This window comes from Ictalurus furcatus, chromosome 9 (assembly GCF_023375685.1).
Source record: "Ictalurus furcatus strain D&B chromosome 9, Billie_1.0, whole genome shotgun sequence".
In the NCBI taxonomy this organism is placed as follows: domain Eukaryota; kingdom Metazoa; phylum Chordata; class Actinopteri; order Siluriformes; family Ictaluridae; genus Ictalurus; species Ictalurus furcatus.
In genome coordinates, this window is record NC_071263.1 from 20,833,967 (window position 1) to 20,860,265 (window position 26,299).

The window sequence follows — 26,299 nt, forward strand, 5'->3', positions numbered from 1 at the left end:
ACCGGGGACGCTCAAGCTGTGAGGTGGCAACACTATCCACTGTGCCTCCCAAAATAACCATGTGAATACCTTTATTTGCCATTTCTACTGTATAATGAAACATCAAAACAGGTTAAAAACAAAACAGTGTTTGAACAACTACCCAGGTGGGAATTTAATCCATTTTATTGTGTGCGTGTGTGTGGTTGTCATTTGTTACTGCTATTGTACAAATATATTGAAATTGAATTGCAGCTCCCTGAGTCTAGATGGGCAAGAGCTTCAGTAAATCTACACATATGTGCAACCCTCACTGAAAAACAACCAAACAATAGAAACCATCACAGAAATTGCTAACTACAAATAATCAGCTAACCATTAAAACCATTTCCTTTATTGGTCCTCAATGGTATCCACTAGAATTAACATGCCAACAATAGAAGGCAACAAATTACCAGCAGAGACCCAGAGGGACATTACAGTTTCCATTAAAACCACTGCAAATTCTATGAGGGTTTCTATTTTGTGTCCTTTTTTCCAGCAGGGACAACACACGTGAAAACACGTTGGGGACTTTTATTTTAAACTGTACGTGAATGCGAAATAGACGGATCGTAATTCCATAGTCATTGACTCGATTCTTTTTTGGGTGTGCTTTGCTGGACTTTGAAGACACATTTAAGTAATGTAATATAAACTGCAAAACCAGAAGAGATACCGCACATGATATTAAGTCCTGTGTATAAGAAAACTGAACTACATAAACTATATATTGCTTGCAAAAAATAAAAACAACAAAAAAACAAAATCTGTGTAGACTCGATACACACACCGGATGGTGCAGCAGGGAGTTGTTTAGGCTTTGATTCATTATGAACTAAATGTACAACAGTTGGATTGAAGAATCATTTTGGGAACCGACTCTCAGCTCTTTGCCACGCCTCTTATCTGCTTCGTCCAGTAGTCGGAGAAACGAGACCCGACTAACTAAAAGTGATGAACACAACTCGAGTTCTGGACTTAATTGTGATTATAGACACAAACCTTGACGTTGTAACACAGTTGTATAGTTTTGTACGAGTTACAGAGAGGCCTGTGTTTACAGAAGCTAACTAGTTCCCGAAATTTGTTACATCCGCGACGTATCTGCCTAAACTAGCTAGCTTAGCTAACGTCAAACTTTTGAGCCTTTTTTTTGCGTGTTTGTGTGCGAGCTGTTATGAAGAACGAACGAGGAAACGTATTTAATAGCTAGTTATACAACTTTAATGTCAAACGCGTGTAGTTTACAGCGATGTCAACTGAGTAAATCCTTCTTTTAAAACTAAAATACAAAACTAGTTTTGGCTAGGTCGCTAACGCTAGCTATACAACCAGTAAACTGTTTATTAGCTAGCAAATCTGACAGAATTACTGGTTGGCTCGAGACTGTACTTTTGCAGGAGTGTTTATTACTGACCTGGCTAGCTGGAGTAAATGATCTGCGCGGCGCTGAACATGTAGTATTGTCTTATTACGGCCATCGTGTTTATCAGCGACTTCAACAGCTGTCAACAAAATGTCATTGGAAGATTTTGAGCGGCATTACGCGTCTCTTTCGGACTCGGGCTGTGAGTCGGTGAGCGGCGCCCCGGCCCCGGGCCTGTTCAGCGGCGAGGAGGAGAAGTTACACTACATTCCCATCAGGGTGCTGGGCAAAGGGGCTTTTGGGGAAGCCACCTTATACCGCCGCACAGAGGTGGGCATCAGCACTTAATCTTTCACATCTCTTGAGTTTTGTCTTGTTTCATCACTGTTTTCTTCTCCACTAGATTCATGTTACATTCTTAAAATATTTCCACAGATACCTATACTCAAATAATTTATTTATTATTTGCCCCTGAGTTATTTGGTATGTTGACCAACCCTGACAATCTTCAGTTTTCTCTCGCAAGTTACAAATGCCAAAGATAGAACAAGAAGCACTGTGTCCAGTTTTCTTCTCGAGAATGTTGTTTAAAGTCAGATTTGGAGAGCTTTGTTTGTCTGTTTGTCCTTTACTGTTATGTACCTGTAAGGAAGCCGTAAGTGGTGATGCATTATAATTATTTTTTCTTTCTTGTTTTCTCGTGATCTAGTCATAACAGAATAGTTGTTTTCTTGTGATGGCGGTGCCGGCTCAACGCTTAAGGCTCTGGGTTACTGATCAGATAATCAGGGTTCGAGCCCCAGCATCACCAATCTGTTACTGTGGGGCCCTTGAGCAAGGCCCTTAACCCTCTCTGCTCCAGGGGCGTTGTATGTTTGCTGACCCCGCGCTTTGACCCCAACTTCCTAACAAGCTGGGCCATGCAAAGAAAAGAATTTCACTGTGCTGTAATGTATATGTGACCAATAAAGGCTTCTTTCTTTCTTGTGATCTCCACATAAAAAAAGTTGTTTTATCATTATCACAAATTAATTTTACTGTGTGCTTGACACATTTTTATTGTTCTGGAGCTTCATGGATCATCAGCATCATGGATGAACAAATTAATTTTTGCTTTGATCAGGGACTCACTCAAGCTGATACAGCTATATGTCTGTCAGCCATAAAAAACTTCCACGTTCGTGTCTGACACTATTAACGTGGCGATTAAGTCCATCTCTACAGCGAGCGTTTATTCAATTTGTGATGGCCCAAGAGGCCACCGTACATGCAACACCAGTCCTGTTCACAAGGTGCAAGTTTTTCTCATGACAAAATTATGTTTGCGAGAAAACAACTTTTGTTACGTCGAGATCACGAGAAAACAAAAACTTTTTGGTTATGTGGAGATCTCAAGAAAAGAACTATTTTGTTACGTTGAGATCACAAGAAAAAAGAAAGAACAAATAATAATAACGCATGACCTCTTAGGGCTTCCATAGGTATGGGAACCAAAATGAAAAAATATATATATATATATTTTAGAGATATTCTTGTTTTAATTTTATTGTTCATCACTTCTGGAAAAACAATTAAACATTTTAATGAGTCATCCTGTACTAGTTTTGGGTTTCTCCAATTACATGTTCTGCCCCAGGGGCAAGACTTTCTTTACAAAAGCAACTTGTTAACAGCAAACGTGGTTCGTCAATGCATTTTTGGTAGTGTGTCTTTCCACACACTGTTCCCTTTTTCAGCCATCGCTTGGTTGAGTAAATAAGAAATGCTTAGCATTGTTTGGGGTTCATTCATTTTGAAGAGGGTGGAATTTGTTCACCATTATGTGAGAGGAACAGGACAGGAATCAGTCACATTCACGAATTGTCTTGCTACTTCAAACTGATCGAACATGCAGTTCTGTCTTTATATTATGTCAGAGCTTCATGAGTAAGTACTAGCATTTTTTGAAGTAGTGTAATGTTTAAATTTCATTATAACCCTAACATTCCGATGTGTCAGATGCCTCATGTTTATGACAGTGCAGTTCTTCATGACCATCAGCACCAGTGGCGGTCGATCTCAGCTCAAACTTGTACATCCTAAGTCCAAAAACACCTTTGTCACTTTGGAGTGAGTGAAGGTGGCGATGAGAAATCTTCCACAGTTGAAAAAAGGCTCTTTCTCAACTCTCGCTGTTGTTCTCTAAGCTAAAGTCATGTTTGTTTAGATTCGTCAGGGGTGTGGCGTATGTCGAACATGTATATTGGCTATTGTAACTCACTGAAGCACGTCATGCCATCACTCTGACTCTCCTCTTCTCTTCTCAGGATAATTCCTTGGTGGTTTGGAAGGAGATTGAGCTGACCGGTCTCTCAGATAAAAAGCGCAGAGATGTGATGAACGAAATAAGCATCCTGTCTATTCTTCAACATAACAACATCATAGCGTTTTACAACCACTTCATGGACAGGAACATCCTGCTGATTGAGTTGGAATACTGCAATGGTCAGTAAATGCTTTTTATATTGCAGTCCATTTGACTGTTTGTTAAATAAAAACATCACATGTGTATATAATTTTTTTTTTCCCAGGTGGCAATCTGTATGACAAAATTAACAACCAGAAAGGAGAACTCTTTACACAGGAGGTACTATTTTAAAAACAGTTCATATCAGTAAAACTGTTTAGAGGTAGTTAACCTTGCCTTATTGTGACACCTTATTGTGATTATTTTCTCAGGTTGTTATATGGTATCTGTTCCAAATTGCATCAGCTGTGGCTCATATTCATAAAGCTGGTGTTCTGCATAGGTATGAACTTTTATATCTATGTCTGGTACATGTCTGCTGCCTTTTATATATATATATATATATATATATATAGGAACATGTATGCTTTTCTTGTTCACTATTTTAAAGGGACATAAAAACGTTGAATATCTTCCTCACCAAGACAAACTTAATAAAGCTAGGAGACTATGGATTGGCCAAGAAGCTGGATTCTGAGTATTCAATGGCAGAGACAGTGAGTGAATTCAGCTACAATAATTACTTTGATTGATTCTTCCTTTTGAATCCGATTGAAATAAGATGTCACTAATCTAATGCCTACATTTATCTGTGTGCCTCAGGCATTACATCATTCATTCAATTTGCCTCTCACTTACTCTGCAGAAACTGCTATACCTTATATAGTGTTGTAATCTGTAATTTGTCCTCAAGTGTGTAGGCACGCCATACTACATGTCACCGGAGCTTTGTCAAGGGGTCAAGTACAACTTTAAATCCGACATCTGGGCCGTGGGCTGTGTTTTATATGAGCTTCTTACTCTCACCAGGACCTTTGATGCAACGGTATTTATCTAAAAGAGCTGTCTTTAAAGCTGGCTTTAAACAGTTTGCTGTTAAGCCTAGCACTGGCTATTATGCCTAACATTGCTTATTTCCCATTTTCAATCTCCAGAATCCCCTGAACCTGTGTGTGAAGATCGTCCAGGGCAACTTTACTATGGAGATGAACTCTGATGTTTATTCATCGGAGCTCATAAATATAGTCTATGCATGCTTGGATCAGGTGAGCAGAGTGAAATACTCAAGTGTTTGTTTTATTTATTCATTGATTTATTTTTTATGAATAAGTGTAGTCACTTCACCTAATGTTTTTTTGTGTGTGTGTGTGGAGAACCTTGAATGTGTAGAAAGAGTTACAAATAATGCGGTTTGGACAAGTGCAGCACAAAATAAGGGTAACACAAGATTGTAAGTTAGCAATAATGAGTGCATATACGTTTGTGTTTTAGGATCCAGAGAAGAGACCTACTGCTGATCAGATTCTTGACCAGCCTATCATCTCCTGTGATAAACTGTGAGTATTAAGATGTCAGTATTAACAAAAGTATGGCTCATAAAGAATGATAATATAATGGTAAAGAGTAAAGTTTCTGTGCTTTTACATAAACTGTTTATTTTTACACTGAGTCTGTGGCTGCGCAATGTTTCTGTGTTGCTGATGTTTTAGCTTTTACGTCTGGGTTTCTTAGTTAGATACTTGAATTTATATACTGTACTGTGCAAAAGTCTTAGGTAGACTCCTTTTTTTTATTCTAATTTTGTTTTAGATGTTTATTTTATGACTTCTGCATTTACATTTCCAAGCGTTACCAAAATTAAATTTAACAGAAAAACGTTTGTACGTCAGTAAAGTAACATATTATGTATTAAGCCCTATTCAGATGAGATTAGTTTTCAGGACATATGGCTGTAAAGTAATTGTTAATACGGCCGTCTGCGTTTATTTATCATCAATTCGCACGGGATAGGAGATTTCTTTAGAAGTTGCCGAGATGGGCGTCTTCATCGTTTATGTGCTGATGGCCCATCACAGCAGCCCTGTGCGTCATGTATAACATGGTGCTGCACCTCGGTGTTTGATGACACTACACGGCACAGACATAGCAAAAGAAAAGCCGCAAATGGACGAGAGCTGAAACTTTGTTTAGTTTCAGTTTGGGGAGAATGACATCATCAAATGCTGTTTGAACAAATGGTACGTTATCATTTCGTTTGGGAGGAGGTTTTTCGGGAAGTTTGCAAGAAATGTCCCTCTGTCAAAGTGGCGTTAGGCGACTGGACTTAAATGTCGAGAACGGATTGACTACCTAAAAAAAATTAGGCATTAGTTTAACCTGGAGTTATTTTTACAGGCTGTTTTATAGAAGGTAAAAGACGCTGTAATCTTCTCTGGCTTGGGAATGTGCAGTCCAGGGAAAAGTATGGATTTTTTTTTTTGATGAATACAAAAATGTATTTCCTTCTTTTTTTTCTTTTTCTTTTCTTTTGGGAGGCATCTTTGCTTTACAGCGTTTCTTCACATGTGCCTCAGACTTTTGCACAGTATTGTATGTCATCCAGACAAACTATTAGTGAGGGTGTTTAACTTAATACAGTTGTAATGGTTGGAGTTTCACTTTGGCTTTACAATCTTTCTGCTTATTTTAGCAAAACATAAGGTTTTACTTTTAGGACCAAAGCACAAATCATAAAGTTTTACCTTCAGGACTAGAAATTGAGTGTAAGCAAGTAGCTCAAACACGAAACACTAAAACAAATCATCAATGCTTGCAGGAAGTTTGAGGGGCGTGTGGCTGCACTGAATTCAGCCATAAAGAAACCCAGGTATGTGTACCAGTTTGTAACAGCCTTTAGCAATGCTATTTCTAATATAGTCTGCTTTTACATGTTTGGGATTTACTCTGTACACCTATTTGTTTCAGGTTGAGCACAGTATCAGACACCTCAGTTGCTATAGTAACCACTCGTTCCAGAGAGTTGTATTTCTGGGGAGGAGGAAAGTTCACCCCTCAGAAACTGGACGTGTTTAAGGGTGGCACTATTGCTCAGCAAGTGTGTGCAGGGGAGACGCATTTTGCTGTGGTTACAGTGGAGAAAGAGCTTTACACTTGGGCTGTAAGAATCTTGTTTTAAACATTCTGCACATCCGTGTAAGAATAGTGTTTTTTCTAGGATGGTACACCTAAGAAACTACATGCTAAATAATTCAGATAAATTATCTCCTAGTATTTGAAAATTTAGTTGTTTTTTTGTTGTTGTTGTTGTTGTTGTTGTTGTTTTTTTTTATCTAAATATTTTCTAAGTCATTAAAAAAAAACTTGCTGTAAAAATGGAGAGCTTGATTCTTTCAATCTAAAAAATTGTTTGATCTAACCTGCTTGATTTTTCTAGTTGGTAGCAAGTGGGGCGGGTCTTGAATTTAAGGATTGTTCAAAGGATAGATTTTTGTAGATTTTTGCCTCTTGCTTTGATGCTTGCTTTGAGACACAATGTCATTTCAGTTGGATTTACTTTTTTACTGTTTTCCATTGCCATTGTGCTGTACATCTTTTATAACAATGTTAGTTAATACAACTGAAGCAAGCATGTTTATTTCCTCTGTAGAGTGTGCAAGGTGGTGCTAAAATGGTGGGCCAGCTTGGGCATGGGGATCAGGCCTCATACCGACAACCTCGCAAGGTGGACCGTCTGCAGGGAAAAGCCATCAGGCAGGTGTCTTGTGGTGCAGACTTTACTGCCTGTGTAAGTGGTAAGTAAAGATGAAACGCTTATTCTGTTAAAGATGTTTGAGGTTTAAGAAACATAATCAAGCATTTGATTACTTCAGCTGTTACTATATTACTTTATTGCTGTATCAATAAAGCTGAATGCATGTTTCGGTTCGTGAATGTATTTCTTTGATCTTTTCTACCAGACGAGGACCAAATGTACATGTTTGGCTCAGACTATTACGGATGTATAGGTGTGGAGAATGCGATGGGTATGGAGGTTCTTGAGCCAGTTCTGCTGGAGTTCTTTCAGGAGCGACCAGTACGACAGGTATCCTGTGGAGATAACCATGTGGTAGTGCTGACTCACAGTGGAGCCATATATTCCTGGGGCTGTGGAGAACATGGTAAGCACTAGATATGTTCAGAGTACCACAAAAGATGATTGAGGTATTGGGTTTAAAGTAACGTGTGTTACTAACAAGAGATTATGTTCTTCTGGGCAGGTAGACTTGGCCTGGACTGTGAGGATGATTTTGCCTCTCCTATGCTAGTAAGTGTATAGTATGTATATTGCATGGCTATATGTTTTATATGCACTACAATGGTATTAGTAATTATTATTAATTTCATTGTGGTCCTTTTATATTTTAATGATGATTCTAATACAATACTGAGTATAATATTTATCACAGTAACATATGGAGGGCATATAACCTTCAGTATGAGCTTAATATATTGATAGTGATCAATGGTGTAATTCCTAATTTGTTTTTGTTTTTTTGTTGTCGTCAGGTTTTTTATTTATTTTATTTTTTTTAAGGTTCGCAATTTCTTTCTAATGTGCTGTGTGCAAGAGTGTTTTAGTCTCTGTGATCTGCCCTACTAATCTGCCTACGTCATATGTGCGCTATGCAGGTGGACATACCAAAGGGTGCCTGTATTGACTCTGTGTGCTGTGGGAACGATGGAACATTTTTCCTTACAGAGTCTGGGAAAGTCTTGACCTGTGGAAACAACGAGTTTAACAAGCTAGGTCTCAATCAAGGCATTACTGGTATCAAGAACCACCCTAGAGAGGTATGGACCTTGTGGAGCGCTCACACTATTGAAGCAATTTCTTGTCTGTTATAGCTGATTTTTGAATGTCTAAGAACATCTAAATTCTCCATCAATTAGGGTTGTCAAGACATACCATATGCAACAACTCCGACTTTAGTAAAGCTGCTTGCCCGCTTTAAAATCCAAATCATCGCCCCTGGGAAGACCCATACAGCAGCCATTGATGGTAGAGCATTTATTCCCTTTTTCAATATGTCTCATGGCTTTACACTGGAAATAAAATCACTAATCACTTCTATACAGGAAAGCTTTTGAATTACTATTTGAAACTGAATATCTGTTGTTCATTGTCTGTTTACCTATTTCTGTATCTGCAGAACGGGGTCGTCTGATGACGTTTGGCTGTAATAAATATGGCCAGCTTGGTGTAAAGGACTTTAAGAAACATCAAGGGGTTCAACTGCTTTTAGGACCCTTTGGGGGAAAAGTTGTCTCCAAAGTGTCCTGTGGAGATGGCTTCACAATTGCTGCCACAGAGGGTGAGCAAAGAGAATATCACTGGAAAGTGGCAAAAATGGAATATATAGGAAGTATACTGAAATTAAGAGAGTGTGCATAAAGTATTGACAACTGTTTTTTCCCCCTTCAGATAATCAAATCTTTGCCTGGGGAAATGCAGGAAATGGTCGTTTAGGCATGCCTGCTGATCGAGGATTTGGCTCTGAGGTTTGCCCCGCTCTTCCTCGCCCCATATTTGGTTCCCTACATCATGTGCCTGACTTGTCCTGCAGGGGTTGGCACACTATCATTATCGTGGGTAATTAGCTTACATTCTACCCCAGCAAATTACAAACCAAAATTGTTTGCTAGTAAAATATGAATAGTTTGAATATTGAGTAGGGTTCACCATTAGAACTAGGGATACACCGATACCAATTTTTTTCAGACCAAGTACAAGTACTTACATTTGGGTACTTGCCGATACCAAGCACCGATATGAGTACTTCACAGTTATACCATTATAGTTCTTACAATGTTTTATTTTCATCAGCTGTTCTTCACTTTCTGACTGTAACAAATTAAGTATACAACTTGCTGTTGCTGACATTTTAACATTCAACTTTTTGTTTTTCTGAACAAACATGGCACTGCTGCCCATTTCACATAAATGTAACCTGTAACTCATTCAGTGGATTTCAGTATCACCCAACATAATAGAACAACTGCAGTGATATGTCATAATAGGTTAGTGCTGTCTGTGAGGACTAAGGCTTTTTTGGAAAAGTGAGAGGCAGGTTCTTTTTGATGAAAAGGAGCTTCTCTGCATTATCAGCTGTGAGCCTGTTTCTGTTTTTGACACTGAGCTAAACAGCCTTTCACTTTCCACACTACTGCATGGTGCTGAGAGGTATCTGCGTGACATCTGGGCAAAAGTGGGAAACCGCATTTTGTTAACCCCCCAGTACTGCAGTGGTTTGTCTTCCCGAGAAGTTGTGGTCTCTCCAAGGTATGTCTCTAACTGAATGGCAGCACCCACTGGTGCACTGCTCAGTGATGTTGATGCTTGCGCATCTGCTTTCTCATCAAACACACTGTCCAGAGTGCTGCTGGCCTGGGCCTTGCATAGCTTTCTGGCAGGTGGTTCCCCGAGATCCTCATGCTTGTCTGCCTCTCCTCCAGACACCTTCTGCAGCTCCTGCATCACCATCTCTTTAGCCTCTGTAGCAGTTTTGATGTTTGAGAAAAAAACGACCTTTATACCTAAATCAGAGAGAATTATATTTTAGCTGGTAACAGACAAGCTTTGTCAGAATGAATGTCAGTATACTGCCTTTAAATCACTAAAGTAAATTGATTATGTAAAAGTTAAATAGTAAAAGGTTTTAGGTCAGTCATAATGGCAGTTTTGTTTTCATCATTCCCTTTCTCACATGCTCAGTAAACACACACACACTTTACCTTGGATCGAGTACAGTTGCACTGCAGTAGTGTGTGTTTTTTTTCTGTGTCAGTGAAGTGTCTCGTGACGGCTGTAGCTAGGGTTCCCTTCATTGTTTTGATGCCATGGTCCTCGTCTGTTTCTTTGGTCAAAAGTCTCGTGGGTTGTCTCTGGACATTTTCTCTCTCTTCTCCAGTGTTTGCTGCAAAGTTGGTTGTTGCTGTTTCTCGCTGCTAGCATTAGCAAATTCTTTGGACTCGGTGTTATGTTTGTTCTTTAGATGTTTAATCAAATTGCTTGTGGTAAATGAGCTATTTTTTACCCCTCCTCTTGACAGTTTAGCAGAGCATAGTTTGCAGTCTGCTCTACTTTTATCATCATCACTTATCTTAAAATATCTCCAAATTGCTGACATTGCTCCTCTTCCGACTACTTGCTCAACTGACGAGAGGTTAGGTTAGGTCACGTTGTCATAAAGTGGTATCGGTGCGGTTGTATCAGGGTAGTTTTACAAGTATGGGTACATGAGCACAGTATTGGGCCGACACCCAAGTACTGGTATCGGTATCAGTGCATCCCTAATTAGAACATTATCACATTAGAACTTTAACAGGCTGACCCCATCTACTTTTTATGCTTCTCACAGAAAAGCTGCTTAACTCCAAAACAATCCGTTCAAACAGTAGTGGACTGTCCATTGGAAGTGGTAAGAAAATGTATTTGTTTATGTGATATTTCTGTTCATATAGTTGCAGTTGCCATATTAATTGAGTGCTTAATTAACCTTGCTTTTTTTTTTTTTTTTTTTTTGAGTGTATTGACTTGAATTCTGCTTTTTCTGTATTATTGTTAGGGATAGGTCAGAGCGCCAGCTCCTTCATGGACTTGGGTATTGAGCCTGGGTCGGACTCTGAGCTGCGAGAGGGCATTATGGGAGGCACTGTAGAGGTTGACCTGGAGGAGAGGGGTCCCGAGACTCCATCAATGATATTAATGGAGAGCAAGACCAATGAGAGTTCTTGTCCATCTTGGCTCCGCAAGGTATGCACTACCAGTTACCTCAATTAAGTACTTCTCTAGAGCAGGTAGCCTCCCATAAGTTTCCTGGAATTCACTTCCAGTCTTCCCTCTTTAGGAGCTGCTGGATGCAGAATTCATTCCCATACCTGATGGCTCCAGCGATTCCATGTCTAGCCCTCTGGCTACATCCTTCACAGAACGTGCCACACTCCCATATGAAGAGCTTCAAGAACTAAAGGCAGCTGCTGCAGCTGCTGCTAGTGGGAATGGCTTCATGGTAAGGGCTTTAGAAAAATTAGAACCTCTTTTTTGTTACACTTGAGGAGGATTCTTGGGTTGTTTGATTTAAAAAGCATTTTAAAAAAGCCACGCAATAATGTATTTTAATTTTAACCTTGTTCACATATGCTGTATTATCTTGTAAGCAAACAGTATGGGTAGACTATGAAAGCATAAATGGCTTGGACTCTGGAGCTTGGAAGAAAAGTAACCTGCCACAACAACATGCACAACAGACTTGCTGCCAAGCGAGCAGTGAGCTTGCACAGGTAAGAGTTTCACACAAACATAACTTCAGTACTGCTATGTTTTGAATATGCCTCCGCCAATAAGTGATTGAGGAATTGTGATTTCAGTTTGTCCATCCCTCCAAGATTGTCATTCGTGCGATAGCGCAAGTACAAATTGGTGAATGTTTGTAGGATTTATGGAGAATTCTCAAGGAATCCATCAGATGAACTGATTAAATTTTGGGAGTTTTGTCCAACAGAGATGTTATTTACATGTTCATGTTCAGGAACTCAAGGCCCATTTTTGGCTAGGTATGATTTTTGTCATTGTTCCATCTGCGCGTCTGTCCGTGTGTCCCAAGATTACTGTTCTTGTGACGTCTCAAGAACGAGTGGTTGAATGTTTTTAGGATTTATATGGAATTACTATGGAAAGCAGTAGATGAAATGATTAGCTTTTTGAATTGATCCTAGCAAGGTCAGATGTCTGAAATAGTTTTCTTCAATAGCTTCCTTCCTGTTTGAAATATATTTTAAGCTTATTTCTGGGACACAAATTAGTACCAAGAAGGTCTAGGTTTGAGGCTGAGGCATCCCCAGCGACACCGCTGATGTCGAGTTCTGCTTTTTTTTCTTGAAAGGGGTAATATCCAAACAAGTCCAAGAAAAGCATTGGAGAGTCTGTCATGCCTTTAAGCGATTTCACTTGTTTTTCATATTACATCCTTAGTTCATGCTTAGTAATGTGTTTATTTTCTGTTGTAGCTCAAAGAAATGGTGAAAAGGCAAGACGCAACAATCCAGCTGTTACAGAAACAGGTGAGTTTCTGTATCTGTAAGACAAAAATTAGCCTGAATCACATCATCTTGAAATGTGTGATATGCTTGGTTTGTAGTCATGTCTGTATATTTCTGAGCACTCGAGGACATCATGCCCAGTCAGTGGCATAAGTGGCTGCCTTCATTTCTTGCATGTAATTTTAATATGTCCACCAGGTGGCAGGAAATACTTCAGAAAAAATGGAGAAGCAGTATTGGATGTAGTAATGATGGGGATTGCCAGTTACATATTTGGGGGATAGTTTGTTTTTTTTCAATTTTCTCCAAAGAAAAAGATGAATCAAAGAAGAGTATGAATATCACACATCAAGAGACTTATATAAGGATTTTGGAAAAGTGCCTGTTAGCCCATCTATGCACTGGTGATTAAGTCCATAGGATTACAATGGAATATTGTTTTAAACACCTGCCTGTTTTTCAATTTTTAGTACAATGACCAGCTCCAAGAGAACGAGCGGCTGCGGAAAGAAATTAATGACCTCAAAGAAGGATCTGATCATTGTGACGAGAGCAACCACCAAGGGGGTCTACATGATAAAAAAGAATGAGGGAGACAATGAGACAGCACACGGATTTTATAACTGGGTGCAGATAAAGATCTTCTCTGAACTGATACCTCAGTGAGTGAGTAGCTGACTGGGGAAGATGTTAGTCAAAAAATATTTGTCATTTGGACCCGAGTCTTCCTGCCAGTACAGCATGAGAGGAAGGACTGTGCATCACAAAATATTTTTGCTGCCTTTTGGTAATAATTATTCTCTTCTTATATCAGTACAAGGTTATATTAGTTGGCCACAGCATTCCTGCTGCATCATGTCTTTGTTTATGTGCATGTCAGACAACAGTGTATGCTTTTTTTACTCTTGAACCACAATATTAATAATTCAAGTTCAGGTGTGCTCAAGACTCGACATATCTTTTAATATGTCTATTTGGATTATGGAAACTTAACGCCAAGGCAGCACCTGACAAACTTTAAGCTATTTCACGTGTGGTGCCATTATCTTCAGTATGGATTTCTACACAAAAATGTTTTATGTGGTTTTTCTCACAGAAGAAAATGCATAGACATTTCATTTCATTGGTTATGGCTTATGGGGCCTTTAGATTAGATATGCAAAAACAATATTCATATGTAATTTCTCATATACAAGTCGTACTTTATTTTTGGAGAGTTATGGACACCTGCAACTAATGAGACATCATTTAAAAATTTAATCCGTTATATACAAATGTGTATATGAATGGTTTTCACATATCATCCAAGAATCTGTGATGAAGAATGTACTACTGATTTTCACATTATGTATGCTTGTCTCCCTCTTGTGGTTGGGGTGTGTTTTGTATAGTTCAGGTGGCACTAATTAGAAATTACCTACTCCTGGATGTTCTTTATGCACGTATTTCTAAATCTGGGTAATCTTGGGGTGCTTCTCATTTCTTTAATTCTGCCACCTGCTTTGAATCTGCATATACACAGCCTGAAAGTCAGGTACATTTCAATTACTTTTTCAAAATTTTTATGTGTACCCTTAAGTTAGTTTTAGTGCTTCAAATTATTGTATTGCTTGTTTTTATGTGGGAGCTGGAGCATTTAAAGGTGCAATAGTTTATTTTTGCTTACTTGTACAAATAATCTGTAAGATATGTAGAACATGATAAAAAAAAAAAAAAAACAACAACAACAAAAATGGATAAAGCCTTGACCTTAGCAAAGAAAATTGAGAAAACCCGTTTGGAAAACTGACTTCTGGTCTGAAATGCTTGTTTGTGTTTGGAGGCACCTCTTGTCAGCCACCTTAGATCCTGGGGGCGGAGCTTTGTGCACATGTCATTCACCTCCCAATCGTTAGAGACCTAATCTTAAAAAATAAGACAATAATTAATGCAATTTTAAAAACGTCTGCATACCTCACATGGTACAAAAAAGGACTTCCGCATGTCATATTTTCTTGTTTTAGAAGCCTCTTCCTTGATTCCTCTGATTGCATTTAAAGAATTGATGTGTCCGTTAAAGTGGCAGGATTTGATTGATTTTTGGGTCACAGGCTGAAGAATGTAGGATTGAGGAGTCAGTGAGGCTCAGTTAGAGTTTTGGGGCATACCCTCTTTCCCACCCTCCTTTTCTTGACTTGCTGATACCTTGTTACTGTTTGGGGGAAGGCAGGATCCAAAACCGGTCAGCTGACCTTTTTTTGTGGTGGGCTGGCAACACCATTCCATGGAACCCAGAAATATTTTACTATAATTTTTTAACTCTGCTTGTTTTCAGTGCCTTTGTGTATATAGGGTACTCTGTTACAGCCCAAACAGGACATAAAAATTATTTTGGGATACATTATCCCTTTATATTTTTGTATTACAAAATCCTGTAGGTAACATTTTAATGAGATGGTTATCAAAATTTTCATGCCAAAAGTGAATGCAACTGTACATCCACATCCACTGAGCACATCAAATTCTCTGCTTTTTTTTTTTTTTTTTTTTTAAAGGTACAGTGACACCAAAGGTGTGTGTGTGCGTGCACATTGCATAATTATATTTTTGTATTTTGTTTTCTTTATGGTCGTTTTCTATCCATGGAGCTATAAAGTGTATTTGTACGCTCCATTTGATAATGACAGGCAGCAAAATGCCAACATCTTCAGTGCAAACCATAAGCTGTAGCCTGCTCTCTCTCTCTCTCTCTCTCTCTCTATATCTATATCTATATATATATATATATATATATATATATATATATATATATATATATATATATATATATATATATATAAGTGCCTTCTTAACTTCTAAAGCAGGTTATGCAGACTTATGATGGTATATAATGTTTCTGCTTTCTATATTCTTTTATTTTATTAAGATTTTCATATTTTTCAGATACATGTTCAGTGTTTTTCTACATTGATAAGTTTGCACCAAAGATTTTATGGCCAAAAAAAAAATGTATTCTGATGTAAGCAATACAGCATAGTATGTAAGACAACTGGAATGGTTAAATTATTACATGTGTTAAAACCAACCTGTAATCATAAATTGCTTTTGTGTCTGGTCTACAGATGAAAAAATAAGTACACCCCATGGAAATTGTTGGCTTTCTTTTCTTTTTTTTTTAAACATATTTGGACAAACAAACATTTGATCATCTTTGAAACAGTGCCTATTAATAAAGTTGATATACCTGAACAAACCCACAAGGAAGATTAGCCTTTTCAATCATTTATTTAATAGAAATATGAATAGATGTGATATTATTCTGTGGAAAAAGTAAGTACACCCTTGGCCTCAGAAGCTAGTATTGCCCCCTTTAGCAGAAATAACTTCTTGTAGGTGTTTTGCATAATTGTCCACCAGGCTTGCTGGAATTTCTGACCACTCTTCCATGCAATATTCTTTAAACTGTAAGATGTTTGAGGGTTCTCTTGCATGTACTGCCGGTTTAAAATCCCCCCCTCCCATAACATTTCAATGGGATTCAAGTCCAGGCTTCGTCTAGGCCATTCCATAACCCTCCATTTCATATTTTTGATCCATTCCTTGGTGGATTTCATAATGTGCTTAGGATCATTATCCTGTTGAAAGATCCACTTTCGGTTCAGCTTTCAGACAGAAAAGATGTCTTTGGTCTGCGTCAAACATGTCTGCTATATGGTCATTGGCAAACTGTAGTCTTGCAAAGGCTTTTTCCTGGCACGCCTCCCACGCAGGTCAAATTTGTGCAGTCTCTTTCTGATTGTATAAACATGCACTTTGACACCAACACTAAGCTTACTAGCAGCTCCTGTGATGAAATTTTTAGGTTCTTGAAGACTTCTTTTTGCATCAGACGTTTCTTCTCGGGCTGAATTTGCTGGGACAGCCAGTCCTAGACAAATTGGCATTTGTTTGAAATCTGTGCCATTTGTAGATTATTTTCCTTACAGTGGAATGATAATGGTAAAATCAAATAATTTGGAGAGGTTTTTAAATCTATTGCCAGACTCAGGCATCCACAGCCTTTTTTCTGAAGGCCTCTTTTGATCTTGGCATGATGACACTACACACCTCAATAGCAAAGGGAACACCAGACGCTAGATATGAGAGGTGTATAAATAAGACCGTTCCACCTGTACTCCCTAAGCAGGTTCTAATCACTGACACCCAATCTTTAACACCTGATTCTAGTTTTATGGATTTGAAGGTGTGATAAATGTAGGGGTATACTTACTTTTTCCATGTGACTGATCTGTTTTTTTTTTGTTGTTTTTTTTTTCATTTAAATTGTGAAAATTACTACAAAATGTCAATTTTATGTGTCATTTGACAGTGTATCAACTTTATTAATAGGCAGTGTTTCAAAGAGGATCAAATGTTTGCTTGTCCAAATATGTCAAAAAAAGCCAACAATTTCCATTGGGTGTACTTATTTTTTCACATGACTGTACTTTCAATCTACCATGCTGAGATCTTAATCTTGGAACAATTAATTTGCATATTAGTATGCAGCTGCTACTGTTAAAACACTGTAACCTTACCTCTGGTGATGTTATTTGTCTTTTAACTTCAGAAACTTCTCTAGCTCTGTGCCTTTGGCCCGGTACCCTGAAGTGGGGAAGACTTTATGTTTGGGTTTTTTGTTTGTGTGATTAGTTCTGATATGTGTGTCCAGCCTTTCTTTCCTCACACGCTTATTACACATTGTACAAGGCACAAATTGGATATCAGCATAAGGATTACTTTCTGAACTGAGCTGCACTTGCTGGTGCATTTCACCATTATGAGTGCTTGGAGCAGCTTCAGATGGTGGCATTTTGAGATGCATCTCCTCTTCAACTTTGTTACTGTAATGATGCACTCTCTCTTGAGTTGCCAAATGGTCTTCTACAGCTATATTTGTTTTGTCATGCTTGGAGACAGCTTTCACTTTAATATGTGAATTTGAAGCAAAGTTGTCCATTAGGTCCCATTGCTGATCTTCAGTGTCTCTCTCTATGTCTCTCTTAAGTTTTGCTAATTCAGGTCTTCTCTTTTCACCGTAATTCACTCTCACGTTTTCCTCTTCCTGCCAATCTCTCTGGTCCCATTCTCTCATCTCATTCCCTTGCCAATCCATTGCTCTTTCTCTCCTTGTCTTGTCTTTTTCAGTTCTTGCCCTTTCCCTCTTATGCCTTGTCATTTCTTCAAAATGGTCCCATTCCTTTTCCACAGTCTTTGTGGTTCTCTGGGTATTTCTTCCACTGTTCTCCCAGTCTGTTCCTTCTCCCCATTTCTCTTTCTGCCCAGCATTTGTCTCTTTCACATGAGTCTCCTGTCTTTTTATACCATCTTTCACTCTAACCCGGTTACTGAATTCCTCTCCTTGTCTTTCATGTCTTCTGCCTCCTACAGCCCTGTCTCTGGCGCTCTCCCAGTCCCAGCTTCCTTTCCCTGTATAATATAACCTGTTTTCTGCTTTCCCTGTGTCCCTTTGCTCCTCTTTCACCTGTTCCTCAGATGCAGTGCTCAGTTGAAGCTTCCTCAGTCTTTCTGCTGCATTTAACAGCTTTTCTTCTAATAAAATTTTCCTTTTGTGTATTCCTTGTGTCAGTCGGATCTCATTTTCATAAAGTTTGCACTCGTCCTTGTGTAATATCTGGTACTCATTGAGTGATTTGCAGTTGGTTTCACCTCTTTCTCGGGATGGCTCTTTGGAGTCAGTATCAGAATGCTCTAATTTACTCCTATCATGTTTCTCCTGTCTCCTGTTACTGGCCTCAGAATATATTTTGCGGCTGGCTGTGACAGAGTTGCCTCTCCTTTGGACGGGATTCGACCATTTGTCATAAGGGAAAATGTCCTGCTGGCAGTCTTTCATAGCTTCTCCTTTTCTCTCCTTGTCTTCCTGCAATCTCAGTGGTAGAATATGACCCCTTTCTTGAAAGAGAAAAAAACAAGATAGGGTCAACCTGGCGCATAATTTGCAGCTGCAACATACTGACAGTCACTACAATATTTCCCAGTAATGATAAAGACCGAATAAAAACCACTTTTGCTCAGCTCTATTAAAATAATTATAAGTTAATATTAGGACATATTTTTTTTTTGTCTCTCAATCAACTGCTGTATATTTCTTGAACTTACCATAACTCTGTAGCTTCTCAGATGGTTGAATTTTGTCTTTCATTTCACAATTTCCCCAGAAGAGACGGCCTAATGCTGTCTAAACAAGACCTGTTTAAACAAAACCAACAAAAACCTAACCAGTTAACTCTCCGACTTGATTGTTATAATGCAGATCATTTGTTGATGCATGTTGCCTAGAGACAAGAAAACAAACGTGACTTCTTTGCACTTACTTGATTCGTTAGTGAGATCTCACGTTGACGTGACGCGCATGTGGGAGGAGTCTTCCTTGGGTTGTTCAATTCCAGAGATTCGACTCCGATTTTTAGATCAGAACTTAGATCGATAGTCAATCGAGTCCAATATTCAATTTAACACAAAACGTTTACACAAAACTCCTGGTTGCATAAACTAAAAACAGGATAGTAACTGATTATTGTAAAATAAATGAGAATGTTATAAGTCACTATAAGTGTAATAGACAACAGTATGATATAATGTAAACTATATAAATAATAAATAACCGTATTATATAAATATCAATTAATCTTGACGTTTAATAACTTAATACCCTACCACTTCAGCATTCTTTATAACCGACATTTTAGTTAGCAGTGTACTTTGGAGAGTAAATGATATCCACGATAAGTCATTTTGCGCGAACCTTAAGGAAAAGTGTGGAATCGACTCTTTGAAGTCCACACTCGATTCCCAGTTATTGGAAACGGAGAATCGACTCTTTGATGTCCACACTCGATTCCCAGCTATTGGAAAATGAGAATCGACTCTTTGATGTCTACACTCGATTCCCAGTTGTTGGAAACGGAGAATCGACTCGCTGAGTTCGGCTCCTATCCCTATGTTACCAAAAACGAACCAGCCAGCTCTGGATGGAGGATGTTTTCTGCTGCCTGTGAATAAAACAGTACTGTTTCTGAGGCTGTATTCTGTTTCTCTTGAAGGTACAAATCTGTTTCCAAAACCCCGTTCTCTGTTTAAAGTGTTAGCTGGCTGATCGTCTGTAGCTTGATTTACTTTAATTCGTCAGTGACTGAGAGGTAGCGTTAGCAAACCGCAAACTACTTTCACGTTAGCGTGCTAGCTTGCTAATGCATTAGCATTTTGGGTGAGCGGGTTTAGAGGAGCCTTATTTATATAGAAATTTATCCTCCATCCAGACCGTAACCATGTCTACAGAGGAGCTGCTGTCAGTAGATTATGAAGTGTATGGGAAGGTCCAGGGAGTATTTTTTCGAAAATATACTCAGGTAAGATTAATGGTGTAATATCACGCCTATGTTGGATTTATAGCTATCATTATTGATCTAGACCAGGGGTTCTTAAATATTTTTGTACACCTTTAACTGTAAAATAAATTTAACTGACCCCCCAGCTCAGCTTGTTTTATGAACATTAATTAATAGATAATATTATTGTATTGTATTTAAAGAGAGACATAGAGCTTTAATATTTCTGAACTTTCCACTGACAACACACGAGTCAATTAAGTTGACATTATTTTTAGGTCTTCTTGTTTTTGTTACTCAGCTTTGGCTTAAATTCAAGTTACATATCAAACAGCCTAATAACTATAAGAACTCAATAATAAATATAATAACGTTTTGATAATAGTGGACTGTTATAGATTGGACTGGTTTTCTTTCCGGACCCGCCCTTTAAGAACCACTGGTATAAAGCGTTGGTAATCTGTAATTGTATTTGTGTATGTTTTCAGTCTGAGGGGAAGAAACTGGGTTTGGTTGGCTGGGTGCAGAATACTCGGGCTGGAACGGTACAGGGTCAGCTCCAAGGCCCTGCGTCCAAAGTCAGACAGATGCAGGATTGGCTCAAGACCACCGGCAGTCCACAGTCCCGGATCTTAAAAGTTGATTTCAGTAATGAGAAGAAAATCGAAAACATGGACTTCAAGGATTTCAAAGTTGTCCGCTAGTCACAGTGCACTAAATGAATGGACTTGTGATGTGATATGAATTCTAATTTTATTTAAAGATATTTAAGATAAGCTATTTGTCTGTTACACTGATAATGCACTCCGAGGAAGGGATAAGCTGTACCTAACGTGCAGTAATAAATCGTACACATAACAAAAAATGCACTTCCTTTTCAGTGTCATCTTTACTCACCACTTTTTTTTTTTTTTTATGCACATAGTGATCGTACTTTTCCACCAGTTGCATCAGCAGTATTTTTTTATATATATAATTGAAACGTATACATAGGACAGACCATTGGGATTTAAATGTCTGATAATGTGGCCACACTCGCAGCTGATTCACTACTTTGGAAGTTTTGCTATTTTTCACTTAAGAAACAACACACAGTGAATGATTCCAACAGTGGGTAAAGAATATCTGCAATGCACTTTGTAGGGATTAGAGCAATCTTTCAGAAACAAGGTGAGACAGATGCAGTGATGCATTGTAGTAGTTTGACTGACTAAAAGCCTTCATTATGATAGTATATTTCTGTATACAGTCCCTCTGAAAGTATTAGAACAGCAGGGCCAATTATTTTGTTTTTTGCTATACACTGAAGACATTTGGGTTTGAGATAAAAATAAACAATGAGACAATGTCTAGATTTGTTAAACAACTTAGGACATGGTACCTTTTGTTTGAAACCACCTATTTTTCAAGTGATCAGAAATATTGGAACACATGACTGACTGGTGTTTCTTGTTGACCCGTTGTGCCCTGTTAGATTGATTGTTTATTCGCTCTTGGTTTGAACCCAGGTTTCACCTGTAAAGACTGCATTTTTTGTTTGAAATTAGAGTCCGGTGTTTTCAATCAATGGGATGACAGGTGTGTGTGAGTGAGCGCATTGTTTTATTTAAAGAACAGGGATCTATCAAAGTCTGATCTTCACAACACTCGTTTGTGGACGTGTATCATGGCATGAACTAAGGAGATTTCCGAGGACCACAGAAAAAGAGTTGTTGATGCTCATCAGGCTGGAAAAGGTTTCAAAACCATCTCTAAAGGGTTTGTACTCCACAATCCAAAATCAGACAAATTGTGTACAAATGGAAGAAATTCAAGATCATTGTTACCCTCCCCAGGAGTGATTAATCAATCAAAGATCGCTCCAAGAGCAAGACGTGTAATAGTCCACAAGGTCACAAAGGAGCCAGGGTAGCTTCTAAAGGCCTCTCTCACATTGGCTAATGTTAATTTTCATGAGTCCACCATCAGGAGAACACTGAGCAACAATAGTGTGCATGGCAGGGTTGCAAGGAGAAAGCCACTGCTCTCCAAAAAGAACATTGCTGATTATGTGGACAAGCCAGAAGAGTATTGGAAAAATATTTTGTGGATAGATGAGACCAAAATAGAATTTTTGGTTTCAGTGAGAAGCGTATGTTTGGAGAAAGGAAAACACTGCATTCCATCATAAGAACCTTATCCCATCTGTGAAACAGGCTGGTGGTAGTTTTATGGTTTCGGACTGTTTTGCTGCAATCTGAACCAGCACGGCTTGCCATCATTGATGGAATAATGAATTCAGAATTATACCAGCAAACTCTAAAGGAAAATGTCAGGACATCTGTCCATGAACTGAATCACAAGAGAAAGTGGATCATGCAGCAAGACAACAACCCTAAGCACACAAGTCACTCTACCAAAGAATGGTTAAAGAAGAATAAAGTTAATGTTTTGGAATGGCCAAGTCAAAGTCCTGACCTTAATCCAATAGAAATGTTGTGGAAGGACCCAAAGCAATCAGTTCATTGAGGAAACCCACCAACATCCCAGAATTGAAGCTGATCTGTACTGAGGAATGGGCTAAAATTCCTCTAAGCCGATATGCAGGACTAATCAACAGTTACCGGAAACGTTTAGTTACAGTTATTGCTATACAAGGAGTCACATCAGATACTGAAAGCAAAGGTTCACAAACTTTTGCCACTCACAGAAATGTAATATTGGATCATTTTCCTCAATAAATAAATGACCAAGTATAATATTTTTGTCTCATTTGTTTAATTTAGTCTCTTTGTCTACTTTTAGGACTTGTGTGAAAATCTGATAATGTTTTAGGTCATATTTATGCAGATATATAGAAAATTCTAAAGGGTTCACAAACTTTCAAGCACCACTGTACATTCAGCCAAAGCCCTCTTGGATTCACGTGTGCCAAACATGAGTATAGCTAAAAGGTCTTATTTACCAAATAAACATCAGAATTTCGTGCAATTGCAATTTCATCAATTCAAGTAGTTTTCCACAAAAAAAATCCTACAAATTGCATTACAAATTTTGAAAAAATCTGCAGCAAAATCAAGCATTTTTGGCTGCAACGATCACAAAAAAAAAATGCAAATTCCTGTTTGGACTGATCATTTTGACTGCATGAGAATGGTGAAATGTCTTCTCAGCAACAAGCTTTACATAGAGATAATCAAGAAATGAAATGAGGTTGTGATTCTGTAATGTATGTGCTGATTCAGGATTTGTTGTCACAGTAATGTTGGTGATGGCTCTGACTCACTATGTGCATTCGTAGGGTTTTGTGTTGTTTAGTTAACTGCTATCAATTTTGGTTTGAACTTTAATGTAATCAGTTTTGATAGAAACGTATGTACACATTTGCAGTATTTGAGCTGTAGATATTCATAGTTTTGCTGATGGTAGAAAATGAGTGAAAAATGAACGCAAGGATTTTGAAGACAATGATTTAGCATTTTGAAATGCAAGGATGTGTCAAAAGAACAAAAACTGTATTTACAGTTTGTAAAGATTATTCAATAAGCGAATTTGGTTTTAAGGGCAGCACAGCAGGTAACGTTGCCACCTCACGGCTCTAATGTTTCCGGTGAGCTTGCATTACTCTGGGATTGCTGTGTGCACCGTGTTCTGTAGTGGACTGCAATGACGTTGCTAATTTGATTGCCATAGACCCGTCATTTTCCAAGACATTCCAAATAGAGATTTCCTGTGCTATAGATCTGATTGTTCACATTTTCAACAAGCATTGCCAATTACAGCTCTGTTACATGTGCACCGTCAGTGTAATAGGAAACACGTGACCAATACAAACATTTCCTAATACTCATTTGGGGATATAGTGGCATTATTCTAAACCTGGAGAACATATAAACACATACTAATCCAAATTCTTGATCGCTTAAGTATTCGACAACATAGGCCATTTTCGGTCTGCAGTCTGAAATAAAAAAATAAAAACCATGTGATTCTGATAAATGATTAAAGCTCACCATTAAGATGCCACTCTCTTTATCATATAGGCAAAATATAGATTCAAATAGGCCCCAGCTCATTCAGCTCATTCAGTAATTAATCTTAAAGTACACTATTCTGTAACCACCATGAATAATCCAGTAACTACAGTAAAGCTAACAGGAAATGTATGTGGTTACAGAAGGGAAGAATGTAAACCTGTAGCCGCCAAAACTTGGCCCTGGATATTTAAGCATTTAACTCGATTTCATAGGGTTTTCAAATTATGGCAATCGTTTCTGAAATAAAAAGTCACGGTTAAAAGGTGGGGCACAATACCTGAGTAAACTGGTCTGATAAAACGTAATAAAATCACAATACAGGAAAACAAATGCACAGAAGCTCTTCATGGGTCTCCACAAATTCGGTGCACCCACTCACACCATAAATTCTGCACTCATATTGGTATGCTGGCAGCAGATGCTTACCTCTCCATAATTCTTTGCTTCCACGATGTTTCATGTCTAAATTGACCAGCTGGTCTAGGACCCTCCCAGTACCTAGACCCCAGAATGAAAAGACTTATTGTGAGAGAGCCAAACATTCCAGGAAATGACTATTCCCCCTCCACCTCTCTCCTTCCCAATCCAAGTCTGGCTGCATGTCTTGTACACTATCTTTTTTTTTTTTTTAAAGGCTCAATAATCCAAGCCACCCATATGGAACCTTGCACCATGTATAATTTTAAGTCCATTTAGTAAAGGTCTTCCAATGCTTGGATCCCCTACTGTCACTAACTACTACTTCTGGAGCACATGTGAAAGAAAAAATTGGAGATTTGCTCCCAAAACAAACCTCAAACATGTCATCATTGTGATGGCAAATTTCATTTTAGATGCATCTTTCTTTCTTTCTTTCTTTCTTTCTTTCGTCAAACTCGGTTCCTGGAGGACAAACAGCTGTGCACAGATATGTGTTTATTTCCTCCACTAACACACCAAATTTGCCTCATGAAAGCCTTGGTAATTACCTGATGAGCTGAATCAGATGTGTTAAATGAGGTGGAATGCTAAAGTCTGTGTTGCCATGGCCTTCCAGTCTGACACCCCTGCTTTTGAGAATAAAAGACATAATCAAATCTAGAAGGGTTTCCTGACTGCAGTTCTGAGACCATATTGACAATACACCGATTAGCTAATCATCAAACCCTCAGAATTATATCAGACTTCTGGTGTTAAAGATCTCTTATGTATAAAATGAGAATTTACTGTCGTTTCTTCTGCACTAATAAAACTATCTGGCAAAATCAATGCAAATGCCGAGTTTATTTATATAAATCTGTTTATTCATTCGTTCATCATCAGTAACTGCTCTATCCTGGTTAGGGTCATGGTGGCTCCGGACCCTATCCTAGGAACACTAGACGCAAGGTGGGAACGCTTGTTAGTTCACTATGCACACACACATTCACACCTAGGGGCAATTTTACCTTAACCAATCCACCTACTGCCATAGTTTTAGGAGCTAGCAAACTTGAAAACCCAGAGGAAACTCACATGGACATGAGGAGAACATGCCCAGAAACTCTTCACAGAGACAGTAATCTGAGCTCAGAATTGAATAGGGGGCCAAATACAACAGCCTGCATTTACGCACAAACTTTCTGCAACAACTGATACAGTAAGGGTTATAAAACTGAAGCATTTTGGTATATTTTATTCTGCAGTAAGTCAATTCATTTTTTTAAATATATTTTTTTGTGGGGGGGCAAAAGAATCAAAGAAGTGTGACAAGATGATGTTTTTAATAAGGTTTGGAAATTACACAGAACTCCTTGGTGATACTCAAACAGTGCATTGTCTGGGTTTCAGTACATATTCTTCTTGTCTGTGAATATATGGGAGTATTTAATAAACAGTATCCTCTGAAAGTATTGGAACTACAAGGCCAATTCTGTCTTTTTTGCTTGTACACTGAAGGCATTTGGGATTGTGTTCAAAAGATAAAAACGAGACGATAGATCAGAATTTCAGCTTTCATTTACTAATATTGAGGGCACGGTGGCTTAGTGGTTAGCACGTTTGCCTCACACCTCTGAGGATGTGGGTTTGATTTCCACTTCTGCCCTGCATGCTCAGAGTTTGCATATTCTCCCCATGCTTTGGGGGTTTCCTCCAGGTACTCTGGTTTCCTCCCCTAGTCCAAAGACATGCATTGTAAGCT

At 38.4% G+C, this 26,299-nt stretch overlaps 3 protein-coding genes across 5 annotated transcripts; 2 read left to right on the plus strand and 1 right to left on the minus strand.

Annotated features, from left to right (window-relative positions):
* Positions 1 to 1,101: 1,101 nt before the first annotated feature.
* LOC128612601 (serine/threonine-protein kinase Nek9) lies at positions 1,102 to 14,476 on the plus strand. The gene is made up of 23 exons (XM_053632906.1): positions 1,102 to 1,717; positions 3,694 to 3,871; positions 3,958 to 4,013; positions 4,106 to 4,176; positions 4,285 to 4,390; positions 4,588 to 4,719; positions 4,829 to 4,939; positions 5,166 to 5,230; positions 6,490 to 6,540; positions 6,639 to 6,831; positions 7,321 to 7,465; positions 7,631 to 7,831; positions 7,931 to 7,977; positions 8,343 to 8,504; positions 8,604 to 8,712; positions 8,864 to 9,025; positions 9,136 to 9,303; positions 11,072 to 11,131; positions 11,279 to 11,466; positions 11,561 to 11,722; positions 11,871 to 11,993; positions 12,720 to 12,773; positions 13,223 to 14,476. The coding sequence occupies exons 1-23, from the start codon at positions 1,538 to 1,540 to the stop codon at positions 13,340 to 13,342; spliced, it is 2,844 nt and encodes a 947-aa protein (XP_053488881.1). The 5' UTR covers positions 1,102 to 1,537; the 3' UTR covers positions 13,343 to 14,476.
* Positions 13,931 to 19,067, minus strand: LOC128612602 (zinc finger C2HC domain-containing protein 1C). Of its 3 annotated transcripts, none has more exons than XM_053632908.1 (3): positions 18,894 to 19,067; positions 17,309 to 18,686; positions 13,931 to 14,651 (listed from the first exon to the last, which is right to left on the minus strand). In XM_053632908.1, the coding sequence occupies exons 1-2, from the start codon at positions 18,934 to 18,936 to the stop codon at positions 17,320 to 17,322; spliced, it is 1,410 nt and encodes a 469-aa protein (XP_053488883.1). In that variant the 5' UTR covers positions 18,937 to 19,067; the 3' UTR covers positions 13,931 to 14,651; positions 17,309 to 17,319. The 3 variants fall into 3 exon arrangements, with proteins under 3 accessions (XP_053488883.1, XP_053488882.1, XP_053488884.1); XM_053632907.1 differs by having other exon boundaries at positions 13,931 to 14,656; XM_053632909.1 differs by having other exon boundaries at positions 13,931 to 16,659.
* A 109-nt stretch (positions 19,068 to 19,176) lies between these two features.
* On the plus strand, positions 19,177 to 20,991 carry acyp1 (acylphosphatase 1, erythrocyte (common) type). Its single transcript, XM_053632910.1, has 3 exons — positions 19,177 to 19,837; positions 20,054 to 20,143; positions 20,611 to 20,991. Exons 2-3 carry the CDS (start codon positions 20,063 to 20,065, stop codon positions 20,824 to 20,826), a joined length of 297 nt encoding a protein of 98 aa, XP_053488885.1. The 5' UTR covers positions 19,177 to 19,837; positions 20,054 to 20,062; the 3' UTR covers positions 20,827 to 20,991.
* The last annotated feature ends 5,308 nt before the right edge of the window (positions 20,992 to 26,299 follow it).